This window comes from Saccopteryx bilineata, chromosome 11 (assembly GCF_036850765.1).
Source record: "Saccopteryx bilineata isolate mSacBil1 chromosome 11, mSacBil1_pri_phased_curated, whole genome shotgun sequence".
Taxonomy (NCBI): Eukaryota; Metazoa; Chordata; class Mammalia; order Chiroptera; family Emballonuridae; genus Saccopteryx; species Saccopteryx bilineata.
The window spans coordinates 40,806,136-40,819,509 of record NC_089500.1 but is presented as its reverse complement, the minus strand read 5'-3'; the positions used below and the strand labels follow the sequence as shown (position 1 = coordinate 40,819,509).

Sequence of the window (13,374 nt, the reverse complement as noted above, 5' to 3'; positions counted from 1 at the left end):
GGAATATCACTAAACTGTAAAAAGAAAGAAATCTTACCTTTTGTGACAACATGGATAGACCTGGAGAGCATTATGTTAAGTGATATAAGCCAGTCAGAGAAAGACAAATACCATATGATTTCACTCATATGTGGAATCTGATGAACAAAATAAACTAACAAATAGAAACAGACTTACAGATACAGAGAACAGACTGACAGCTGTTAGAAGCAATGGGGTAAGGGAGCTGGGTAAAAAAAGGTGGAGGGATTAAGCAAAAACCCCAAAACTTAGAGACAGGCAACAGTATGGTGATTACCAGAAGGAAAGGGGTGGGGGGAAGGTAGAATAAAGGGGGAATAAGTGATGATGCGATTAGATTTGATTTGGGGTGGTGAACACACAATACTATACAGATGATGTCTTTAGAGCTATACACCTGAAACCTACCATATTTCCCCATGTATAAGACAATCCCATATATAAGATGCACCTAAATTTTGTGGCCTGAAATTTGAAAAAAAATGTATTACATAAAGTTATTGAACTCGTTTTATTCATCACAAAATTCATCACTGTCAAAACTCCCATTCTTTAGCGTGTCCTCATCTGTGTCTGATGACGAATCACTGTCTTCAGCAATGAACACAAAAATAAGAGCAAAGAAGTGGGAAATGCAAGTAAAAAAATCTACAACCACTGTATAAAACGCAACCAAATTTTAGATCACAAAGTTTTCCAAAAAAAAGTACGTCTTATACATGAGGAAATATGGTATATAATTGTCACACCAAAAATTCAATTAAAGAAAGCAAACAGGTCTCTTTATAAGGAAAAACTATTCCCTATGACTTAAATAAATAAAAATCATAGCAATAAACTTTACTGGTTTACTGTTGTTCAGCCTTACCAAACTCAAGCCTAACCACTTGAGTATATACAAATAATTGAAAATACAATGACAAAGAAACTAAGCTCAAAGACAGATCAACTATTTGAAATGGCTTACTTTGTCCTCACATAATGACTGCAGTTTCAGGTATGAAGATGGCTGTTACTTTAAATCCACATTTACATTTATATTCAAAAGCAAAATGGTACCTGATAAGCATTAAATTATGCCTACTCCATTTGCAGGATAATATATTAAACAAATGAATTCATAATTTTTAAAGCTTGATGAGTTACAGGACATCTGGCACAGATTAGTTAATGCTAGAACTTAATTTGGCTGGAAAGACAGTAGGGACTAGACCAGGAACTTGTTTTGTTTTGAAGCCCATTAGAAGAAGACTTTGAAAAAATGTACCCTTCACTGGCATAAATGTAGATTTATCACTCTTCTCTTTGACAAAGGAGAATTATTTACGCTAGAGAAGAACAACAACAAAAGACATGGAGATTTGTGTCTGTGAGTGAAGCCTAAACATAATTGCCACAGGCCAATGTCTGCATTCCCCCAGGGCAGCGCTGGGAGAGCTGTAGCTGGACTGGTCTACCCCGCGGGGAATGGGGGGGGACGACAAGGCAGTGTTTGGTTTGTATGTGAGGCTGCGTGTCTCAGAGCCCTTAAATGGTTATACAGAGTGACTCCATCTTCCAGTAAATATAACAAATAAATTAGTAAAAAGACTGGACAAAAAAAGTGAAGCAGACAGAAAGACAATGGCTAACCACGGGTAGAAATCAAAGACCAGAATGTAAATCAACTGGTACATTTCCATTGCTGGGGGTTCAGCTCTTAACTGTCGGGGAGAGAGGGACTGGGCGGATTAAAACTTGGGAAAATCACAGAGGAGAGTAACCTTAGTTAAGGGAGAAGTAGATAAAAGTATCTATTTGCAGCCATGATGGGCATCAGCGCACAGGTCAGGATAAGCTCGGAGGGTGTGCACACATCAGCAGTGGGGGAGTCCCAGTCTCCACTGTGTCCCGTCCTTGGGGAGGATGGTGTGGAGAGAAGCAATGAGTCAGAGGGCAAGTGCATGTCATACCCACATGACCAATTTATATGTTCTCAGAACCAATAGTAAACATACTATACACATACTGAGTACCCAATAACCACCAATGTCTTTTGTATTTTAAAAAATATTTCCACATGCTTAATTATTAATATTGAATAGTTTAGGAAAAGTAAGGTAATACCTGGATGGTGATATGTTCCTGGATTTTTTCTCTAGTCACTGAAAGAGAAAGCAAAAAGAAATTTAACATTGAAGATACGAATGAATCAAATACAGTGTGTACTTCTTTTGCTCTGTTCTCACTCAAAACTCCACCAGCAGTCATGAGCTCTCTAAGCAAGGATTTGTATCACAATATGAACATTTTCAATCACTCCAATAATTTGAATGAGAAAAAAGTCAAAACCTCAATGAACTGTATTAGACAAAGATAACAGAAAATGAAACGGAAATCTGGGAAAGGTGCTCCCAGAAGAATGTATTAAATTCTGGCAGAGAAATGGGGAACAGATGAAAAGAACCAAAGAAAAATTTGAACAATATCTAGTCAAAGGTTCCCAAACAACGACAACCTGTTCAGGTATAATACTAATATATGCAACCTTGAGCCCTAGACAAGTTGAGTTAAAGGGGAAGATGCAGAAGTGTTACTGTTAAAACTGTTCTCCTACCTGTGAAGATGATAAAGATGTTGTTATGGTTTGTTGTTACAGTACTGTTGGTGATTAATTAAAGGACAAACCAACAGTTGTAAAAATGGTATCTTGATCAGGACAGAAAACAAATCAGAGTAACATATAAAGGCAACACAGGGGTATAAATAATAAAGACTCTAAAATAATAAACCTCAGTCATTGCGAAAATAGCTTGAAAGTGATTGATGTCATGTACATCTTGAATAGAAGGAGAAGAATCCTTAGTTATAATAAATTACCAAAAAGTCACCAGGAAAGAGAGGAAAGAAGTAATTTTTGTGGCACTGCAGTTATTACATGCTCATGAACATCTTGGTGTGAAATATACACTTTATTAAACATGTCCTTTTTACAATTTCTCCTGAATTAAGATAATTGTTCAGGCCCTGGCCGGTTGGCTCAGTAGTAGAGCATCAGCCTGGCATGCAGGAGTCCCAGGTTCGATTCCCGGCCAGGGCACACAGGAGAGGCGCCCATCTGCTTCTCCACCCCTCCCCTTCTCCTTCCTCTCTGTCTCTTTCTTCCTCTCCCACAGCTGAGGCTCCACTGGAGCAAAGTTGGCCCGGGTGCTGAGGATGGCTACATGGCCTCTGCCTCAGGCGCTAGAATGGCTCTGGTTGCAACAGAGCAGTGCCCCAGAGGGGCAGAGCATCGCCCTCTGGTGGGCATGCCAGGTGGATCCCGGTCAGGCACATGCAGGAGTCTGTCTGACTGCTTCCCCATTTCCAACTTCAGAAAAATACCCCCCAAAAAGAAAAAAAAGATAATTGTGCAGTTACGTGCATTTGTAAATAATAATGAAGACAGGTCCTGTCTGTGTACGCTTTACCCAGTTTCCCTCAATGGTAACATCTGGATGAGCGACAGCTCAGTATTGCTGCCAGGATCTGACACAGATACAGGCAAGACATAAGAGCGTTTCCATCACCACAAGAATCCCTCACATTGTCCTTTTATGGCCACACCCACTTCCCTGCCACCCTCACATTTTAAGCCAATTGCTCCTGGCTCTGGCTCCTTGGTGAAAGGAAAGGTTTATAGGTTAAAAATCCTGAGATGAACCACATTAGGGCCTGAAGTCGGCTACTGATGAGTTCTGAATCATACCAAATACACAAATAGCTCTGAATCATACCAAATACACAAATAGCTCTGTGCTAGCAGCCCTTTTTGTATTAGTCCCCAATTGGTTTTCCAAGAATTTTAAAGTATCCTAGTAACAGTGCTTTTGTCAAAATGTTTTTATCCCTCCTATTTATCAATAGAAGTATCCTGGTTCTGTACTAGGAACACAGTAAGTGCTCAAAATTGTGGGAATTGAAACAAAGGATAAGAGAGTTATTTCTGGATAAGTTATAACATCATGTTTTACACTTTTCCTGACCATCAGCAATATTTTCAGTTTTTTTAGTCAATTTACTCAAATTTCCTCCATTTGCCTCCTTTAAACTACTATTTACTAAAATAAAGTTTCTTAGTACAGCTACGGTGAACATACGGGCTTCTTTTTAATTGCTGTGCAGTGTGTGTAATTAGGGGTAAGGGGTTGTGGCAGGCCTATCCTGAGAGCACCATTACAAACAGGAGCCCAAGACACAAACCTGGTTGTGTCTTGAGTTGACAAGACAAGCTGGATACAAGTTTTCTCGGCAAAGGGTCGGAGGGAGTCCAGGATTCATAGCATCTGTTCAGATAAAGAAGAGGTGCTGACTCTTCGTGCTATAAGTGGAAAGGAATACATTCATATTTTGGAGAAACTTAGGTACTAAGTTGTATACAACTCAGGGAACAAGGTAAGAGCTATACCAGGGACTGAGGGGTAAGGCAAGGGGTGACTGAGGAGGTAACAGGGCAGTCTTTCAGTTACTAACGGCAGAGAATTGGTTGAGGATCACAGGGACTTGGGAGTCAGATAGACCATTTCTGTGAGTTACAGCTATTTAAATATGAGAAAAATTATCTCCTCCCTTGAGCTCTGAAAGCGCTCATAAATGAAAACACATCATTATATAATTATTTTGTGGCCCTAGTGGTTCTGATTGCTGCTAATGATAATTTTTTCCCTTTTGCTTATGGATAGGCATTGCCCAGTGGAGATGTAAATGTTCCCCGGCCGATGCAAGAAAATAGGAGGGAATCCCACTTAAAACCTAAGTCATCCCCCAATTTATTCAAATTGTATGTGAAAAAGAGGAATGGAATTCAGGGGATAAATTTTAACTGCATAAGCCATTGCTAATAAAAGATTAAGAAGTATGTGGTTTAGCATCTTTTAATTATTTTTTCTAGCATCTTGAATACGCAATGTTTGAAATCTCTGGTTAGATCAACATTATTTTGCTCAGAGGTTTGTGGACTTTGCATACTGATTCTTTCCTGTTTCCAAGTACATTTGCTTTTAGGCTATTTTTATTCACTTTAAAGGAATTTTAATAACTTTCTGTTGACAGCATGGACAGCTGGTCTTGAGAATTAAAGAAAATTCACTTGCTGACTGAGGAAGGAAGTGACATCAATGAGCTTCTAAAGTCAGCCCGGAGGGGAAAGCTGTAGCCTTTCATTGCACTGTATTTATCGAGAGATGCCTTGGGATGCAAATTGCTGTATCAATCAAACCTATGGTGCCTACCTCCAGTCAACTTAGTGCAGACTGGAGGAACAATGCCCAGAAACTGAGGAGAAAAAGGATGAGGAGTGCAGGAACCTGGGGGTTAGGTGAATTCCAGGAGCTCAGGATCCCCTCTCTCTGGACTGATACTTCATTCTCTTTGAGCCTCAATTTCTTTGCCTAGAAAATGAGTCTGATGTCAATTGCTGGCTGAAGCCAGTCATTTTCTCTGACAGACAGCTAATACGAACTTGTACTAATATATATAGTGTAGAAATGTTATCTTGCCACTTTTGCTATCAATTGCTTTTTATCTCCCATGGAGAGCTATCTAGAAACAGAGATCTTTAGGTGTCACACAGAGCTATTCCTTTGATATCTTGATATTTTTAAAATTGGTATTCCTTGTGTATAACTCTATTGCAGAAAAACGTCAGGTGCCAAATCTGGACTTTAAATAATAATGACAATAGTGATAACAATTATCATTGTCATAATAAATGACTGAACTGTTTGCCACCATTAGGAAACTCTCCTCTGGAGCTGCAGTTATCCATTTGTCAAAGAGAATTGTGGTGCAAGCACACTGTGTATGAGTGTGGGTTGTGTACTGTAAGCATGCCTGTATGTGTGCAGATACACACACCTGTGCCAAAGACAGGAAGAAAATTACCTACAGAAATTTTATAAGTATGAGCTGAAAAATTAAATTGTTGATTATTTATTTCTTAGCTCACTCTAGAAAGTGTCCAAGGTGGCTACAGTGATGGTTCAAATATAGTTAAATAATTTGAATTTGAGTTAACAATCTAGAGTCAAACAAAATTTAATTCAGTTAATTCACCTCAAGAGATAGGTGTATTCATACTGGCTTCTTTTTCTTACCTATAGAAATTTTGGGGTATTCAATTAAATTTTCAAATTTAATGAGCTTAAATATGTAATTTAAACCACTCAAAATTATCGTATTCCCTCATGAATAAGATGCACCTTTTCTGAAAAATTTGGGGTCTAAAAACTGGGTGAGTCTTATACAGTGGTTGTAGATTATTTTTACTTGCATTTCCTGCTTTTTTGCACAGATGAGGAGATGTATAAATTTTTTTGTTGTTGTTGTATTTTTCTGAAGCTAGAAACGGGGAGAGACAGACAGACTCTCGCATGCGCCCGACCGGGATCCACCCGGCACGCCCACCAGGGGGCGACGCTCTGCCCACCAGGGGGCGATGCTCTGCCCCTCCAGGGCGTTGCTCTGTTGCGACCAGAGCCACTCCAGCGCCTGGGGCAGAGGCCAAGGAGCTATCCCCAGCGCCCAGGCCATCTTTGCTCCAATGGAGCCTTGGCTGCAGGAGGGGAAGAGAGAGACAGAGAGGAAGGAGGGGGGGGGGTGTGTGGAGAAGCAAATGGGCGCTTCTCCTGTGTGCCCTGGCCGGGAATCCAACCCGGGACTTCTGCACGCCAGGCTGACGCTCTACCACTGAGCCAACCGGCCAGGGCCAAGATGTATGAATTTTATGATGAATAAAACTTGAGTTCAGTAACTATGTAATACACTTTTTTTTTCAAATTTCAGGCCCCCAAATTAAGGTGCATCTTATACATGGGGAAATACAGTATTGCTTATGGAGAGTCCTAAATACTTCAGGAGAGATTTTGACATTTATGGGTGCTTTAGAGGATTTTGAGCCAGAGAGTGATTAAAACTGTTGTAGAATTAATCTAACAGTGATATGGCTGGAAGATGAGGAATACCGGTTAAGGTGAGGGAAGAATACAGGTAGGTGAATGTGAGACAAATTGTGTGGAATTGAAAGGACTTAATTCAGGTGAGGGGTTGGAGCAGTAGGACAGTGAAAAAAAATGAATTAAAGATGAGAAAGATTTTAAGGTTGGTTACTTGGGAAAAGCTGCTTTTAATGCAAAGGTGGAAACAAGGAAATAGGACGGGTTTTAAGAAGTAAATATGGCGAGTAATGGTAGAGGTGGGACAATTAGCTCAGTTTAGCATTTGTTAAGTTTCAAATACCAACTGGGAAGGCTTCCTGGAAGAGGTAGACAGTGAGCTGGGGAAAGAGGCAAGGCAATCATCTACAGAGAGAGGTTAGGGAAATCTATGGGAGCAAGACTCCTTTTAATGTATATATAGAGAAATAAATACCAAATTAGAATTTGAGAAACAGTTGTATTTTGTTTGAATGATTTGATGCTTCATTATATAATAGAATTGAAGTTTACATAGTGTGCAGTGAATAAGACTGTTTTAAATCTGAGGATTTCTTATCAGGAAGTAAGAAGTTAGAAGATTGATTTCAGAACTTAAGTTCTTACTGGTCCTGCATTTGAATCAAAGGCTATAATTCTGAGACCAATTCCAATTTGTCATTTCTTTCACACATCAGTTAACTCAGTTCTCTGTGGATACTGACATTCAACAATTGTAACTCAATTCTGACACTGTGTACTCAGACTTAGCATCAGATCTCAAAGGTTAAGGGCTCAGTCTCACACATAACTTCCCCCCACCCCTGTGGCAGTCACAAGTCTAGGTTGTCACCTGTGCTCCTGACACACACAGGCTTTAGATGGGAACTCCCCATGACCAAATGGCTTGAAGAGCTCAGAGAGACATTTTACTAACCAGATTACTCGTTTATTTTAAAAGGATATAACTCAGGAACGACATGAAAGAGATGCACAGGATAGGGCATGGGGAAAGGCCATGGGGCTCCCGTGATGTCCCTGCGCACACCACTCTACCACCTGGCACCTCCACGTGCTCACCAACCTGGAAGCTCCTCTGAACCTTGTCCTTTGGGTTTTTATGGAGGTTTGATGACATAGGCTTTCTTTATTTTTTAATCATTGGTTATTGGCTATGAATTCAAACTCCAGCCCTGCTCTTCCCTCCCCAAAGGTCAGAGGGTGGGACTGAAAGTTCCAACTCTCTAACCACATGTTTGGTTCCCTTGGCAGCCAGCCCCTGTCCTTAAGTGAGGTACAAAAGTCACCTCATTAACATAACAAAAGGCAACTTATCATTTTCATCTCTGGAGCAATTCAAGGTTTGCAGGAACTCTATGCCAGGAACAGGGACAAAGGCCAAATGTCTAGTTCTTATTATACATCACAACAGCACAGGGGCAATCACAAGTTCTAGCAGGAGAAACTGAAGCCAGTTTCCTCATTTAAAAACTGGGGCTTATGAAATTTTAGGTTTTATCTATGGAGACCGACTGAGTTAATGACAGAGCTGAGTATAAAACACAGACTTCAGTAATGGCCAAAGGTGAGGACAAGTACGGTAGTCCCGCCTCCCCTTATCCTTAGGGGACATGTGGCAAGTCCCCCAGTAGATGCCTGAACCCTTGGACAGTACCAAACCCTATACACACTACGGTACGGTTTTCCCATGCATACATACCTATGACAAAGCTTAATTTATAATTTAGGCACAGTAAGAGGTTAATAATAATAGCTAATAATAAAATGGAACAGTTGTAACAATATACTGTAATAAAAGTTATATGAATGGTTTTGGGCCATTATTAGTAAAAAATCAGAGTTCCTTGAACACAAGCACTGTGATACCAGGTTAGTCAAGCCGGCTACTAAGTGACAAACAGGCGGAGACTCTGGACGAAGGGATAATTCACGTCCCAGACAGCACAGAGTGGGACAGCGCTAGATTTGTTCATGGTACTCAGAACAGTGTGTGATTTAAAACTTAAGAACTGTTTATTTTTAGAATTTTCCAGTTAATATTTTTGGACCATGGTTGACCATGGGTAACTGAAAAGGTAGGAGGTGCCACCACAAAGAAGGGGGGACTACTGTAGTTAGAATGTCTGAGTGTTAATCTCCGTCTTTTTACTCTCCGTCTGGGTGGCTTTGGGCAAGCAGCAACCTCTCTGAGCTTCCTCATCTGTAAAATAAGGATAGCAAACATATCTGTGATGTATGAATCACTTCTGGTGACTCAGTGAGTTAACGCATGTAGAACTTAGCACTATACATGGCATTCCTTTGTGTCACACGCAGGCTGCCTGAGCTAAAGGTAATAAAACCAGACAGCTTAAAATTCAGACAGAAGCTGTTTCTGAGTGTGGTTAAGGAGAATAACAACACATTTCAAGATAATAAAGTATTCTTTTCTGGAATCACTAGAGAGTATGGAAGAGAATTAGGAATAAATATTTTTAATGTCAAGAAATGAAAAAAATTAGTCAAATCTAAATGATTAACATATCATGTAGAACTTTTGCTTAGACAATTAATAAAAATAAAAGCGCTTGGATTCCTGTTTTTACCTTAAGTCGTAAACGCACAGGCAGATGTCTAAACCCGGCCCTTGGCCTCCACCCCCGGACTGTCACACTGCAGGGGAGACAGACTCCTCTGCTCTGTTCCAGTGAAGTGGGGGTGAGGGGCCCACTGAGCAAAGGGGCACGGGCTTCCCATGAAAACTGAGGGGTAGATGTCTCTCCAGAGAGCCAATTCTGGTCCTCACGCAAAAGATGCTTTGAGAAGAAAGGTGTGCTCAATTTCCTGCTTACCTTTCGATACTTCTTAGGGTGAATTATGATACGACCCTTGTGAAAGACTCTCTCCTTGATCAAACTTTTGTCAGGCTTCTCTGGACAATGTCATGGTCCCTTCTCCATTAGGCCTTGACATTGACCCCATCCTGTCTTCTGCCTACCCAGCCCAGTCTTAACAGAAATCCTGCGAGGTAAGTTTAACAAGAGTCCTCCCACACTTGATAAATGATCACCCTTGATATCTGATCGAGTTTCTCATCTCCCACCTTTGATGTCTAAATCATTGGCCTGCCTTTAGCAAGACTCCTGTTAGGTAAGTTCAGGAAGAATCAGTCCCTCTACCCCTTATTAATTTTCCATCCACCGACCCCCACACTCTATTCCTAGGCTATAAATCCCCATTTGTCCCTGTCATATTTAAAGATGAGTACAATCTCTCTCCTTTATTATGATATGCCGATTGCAACCGTCCTAAATAAAGTCTTCTTTACCACTTTAAGGGTAAGAATAATTTTTTTTCTTCAACATACCTAACATTTTAGTATTAAATTTATTTTTCTTGTTTTACATGTATTATCTTTCCAGACACTACAGATTTTATTAATTCCTCACTCAATTTGTAGATTCCATGCCCTCTAGCTTCTAATTATCCTGAATGGTGGCTCAACACCTTAGTACATAGTCAAGGAAACTGGAGAAAACACAGCCGATCAGTGGTAGACACTGGACCTCACAATGTCACTTATATACTGTAGGATCCACATTCTTATTAAAAGTAAGCTTCTCTTCATCCCCCTAAACTTGGAAGTAGTGAGAAATATTAGTGTTTTTTTTTTTTAATCATATGCAGATTTTTGAAATGGGATGCTGTCTTTACTTTCAATTTCAAGCAAGATTTTTTTTTTTTTAAGGCAACACTTGGGACAGCTGGTTATTCTCAGGAAACTTTTAGAGTACTAGAGATTCCACAGACAGTACATATGGATGGCTTTATCAATTACTTCTTTCCCGTACATCAACACTTCTAGCCACTTAAGGCTAGAAGTAGCTGAAAGGATTGTTAATAGGCTGTAATTGTTAGTCAGTCTCCCAGCTCTTTGTACATGATGTAAACAAACCTCCAGAGAATTTGTTTGGAAAGTGTAGATTACAGTTCCGTGGAGAGAAAAAGTGAAGGCCGTGCCTGCTTCAATGGTTCCTGGGTATGATCAGTGGGTCTCGCTGTGCCATGCGGCAGGCCTGCGGTCCCAGCATCAGAGACCAAATGTAAGCCGGCAGCAGTGGCTCCATACAGTGCCGTTTTCTCGATATCCATACACCAGATGTTCTACTGTACAATACCATAGGATAGACTCATGGTTTCAATGCTTTTATTTCATCTCCCTTCCTTTTATGTATATATTTTGACATTTTGAAGAATTTTGCCTTTTGTTTGTTTGTTTTACATCTCAGAGGTCTTAAATATCCCTCCCTGCCAGGATTGGGGCTGGAGAGGATGGTAGGACAGCGTAAGGAGGTGTCATAAGATCAATTCTGTGGTGGGAATTGTTTTTTAACACCCAGGACAGGGTAGAAATCACAAAGCTGAACATAATCTATGGATGTTCCACAACAATTTCTTTTTTAAAATCAGCTATTTATTTCATATCATTAAAATTAGAGGAAAATCATTTAATACTCATTTGAGTCAAAACTGGCTTCTAGCTTCTTGCTTTTGTTAAAAAGAGTTTTGGATTTTTGAAGCTCAGTGTTGTTCTACTTAGCAAGAAAATGTGTTGATTCTAGTTTCGTAATGGTGACAGAATAACTTTCTTTTGTTTTTGTTTTTCCCCATTCACTTGGAAAGCGTATAACTGATCAAATCTGGTTGTTGCTAAGGAAAGTAGTACCTTAAACCCAGATAGCCTTAAACTATTTTATACATGAATTGTTACATGATTTTCTATTTTAAAATCTTCTATTCTTCTTCTTTATTCCCTTGAAAGAACAGAGAGCATAAAACCTTAGAATTTTATGGTGTAGGCAAATAACATTAATTCTACCGAAGTGCTACAATGAGTGCTTACATCAATATAATTCTCCTTGCATTTAAACATACCCAAGTGTTATCTATAAATAAGAATTTAAGATGCTAATTTATCTCCTCTCACTGTCTTGCCCATTCTCTCATTTTTTCTTAAACCAAGTTATGGTCATATCCAAAATATGAAAAAAAATATACAAATTTATAAAATACTGATGAAATAAGTAAGCTATAATAACCAGCAATCCTACTACCTGTAGATAAGATCTGTTAACATTTGTGGTACATTGTTCCAGATATTTTATTTATATTTTTCAAAAATACTATCATCTAAAACAAGTTTTAAAAGCTTTTTATTCACTTGCCTGACCAGGCATGGAGCAGTGGATAGAGCGTCGGACTGGGATGCAAAGAACCCAGGTTTGAAACCCTGAGGTGGCTGGCTTGAGCGTGGGCTCACCAGCTTGAGTGCAGGGTTGCTGGCTTGAGCATGGGATCATAGACATGACCCCATGGTCGCTGGCTTGAGCCCAAAGGTTGCTGGTTTGAGCAAGGGGTCACTTGCTCTGCTGGAGCCCCCTGGTCAAGGCACATAAGAGAAAGCAATCAATGAACAACTAAGGTATTGTAAAAAAAATCGATGCTTCTCATCTCTCTCCCTTTCTGTTTGTCCCTATATGTGTCCCTCTCTCTGTCTCTCTGTATGTCTCTGTCACAAAAAAACTTTTTATTCACTTAAACAATATATTATAAATAACCTTTGCATGCCATTAAATATTCTTAATGTGTATTATTTTGAATGGCTACATAGTGTTTTTTAAACATGCCAGCGCTCCCTTAGCCCCTCTTTAGAGATGTTTAAGTTAGTTTACTGTTTGGGGAGGGGAGCGGAGATCTTATCATGAGCAACACTGTGAGGAGTGTTCATGTGAATATAATTTTGAGCATATCCATGACCCTTCCTTAGTACAAATTCCTGGAAGTGGAATTGATGGATTAGAATTTTATTAGGTCTAATACTAATACCTATGAATATTCCTAAGAGTCCATTTCCCACAACTTCTGTTAACTCTAAATTAAAAATAATTGGTGGCAATTTTTTAGAAAGCATGCTGTTTATGCAATCTTATTTTTTTGTCTTTTTTTTTTTATTAGAGAGGATGAACATTTTCCTATATTCACTGGGCATGGACATTTACTTTTCTGGCTTATCTCCCTGGCTCCCTTTCTTTTCTTTTTTTTTTTTTATAATAATTTTATTTTTTTAATTTTATTTTTTCAATAAATCAGGATACATATATTCAAAGATAACAAGTCCAGGTTATCTTGTCGTTCAATTATGTTGCATACCCATCACCCAAAGTCAGATTGTCCTCTGTCACCTTCTATCTAGTTTTCTTTGTGCCCCTCCCCCTCCCCCTTTCCCTCTCCCATTCCCCCCTCCCCCCCCGTAACCACCACACTCTTATCAATGTCTCTTAGTTTCACTTTTATGTCCCGCCTACGTATGGAATAATGCAGTTCCTGTTTTTTTCTGATTTACTTATTTCGCTTCGTATCATGT

The 13,374-nt window shown here is 39.5% G+C and overlaps 1 protein-coding gene across 1 annotated transcript in view; it reads right to left on the bottom strand.

The window, feature by feature from the left end:
* CHST9 (carbohydrate sulfotransferase 9) overlaps positions 1-13,374 on the bottom strand; it is a 249,905-nt gene that overhangs the window by 35,554 nt on the left and 200,977 nt on the right. The window contains exon 4 of the mRNA XM_066246713.1: positions 2,128-2,165. Within this exon, the coding sequence (XP_066102810.1) occupies positions 2,128-2,165 (38 nt within the window). The remainder of the gene's footprint in view (positions 1-2,127; positions 2,166-13,374) is intronic.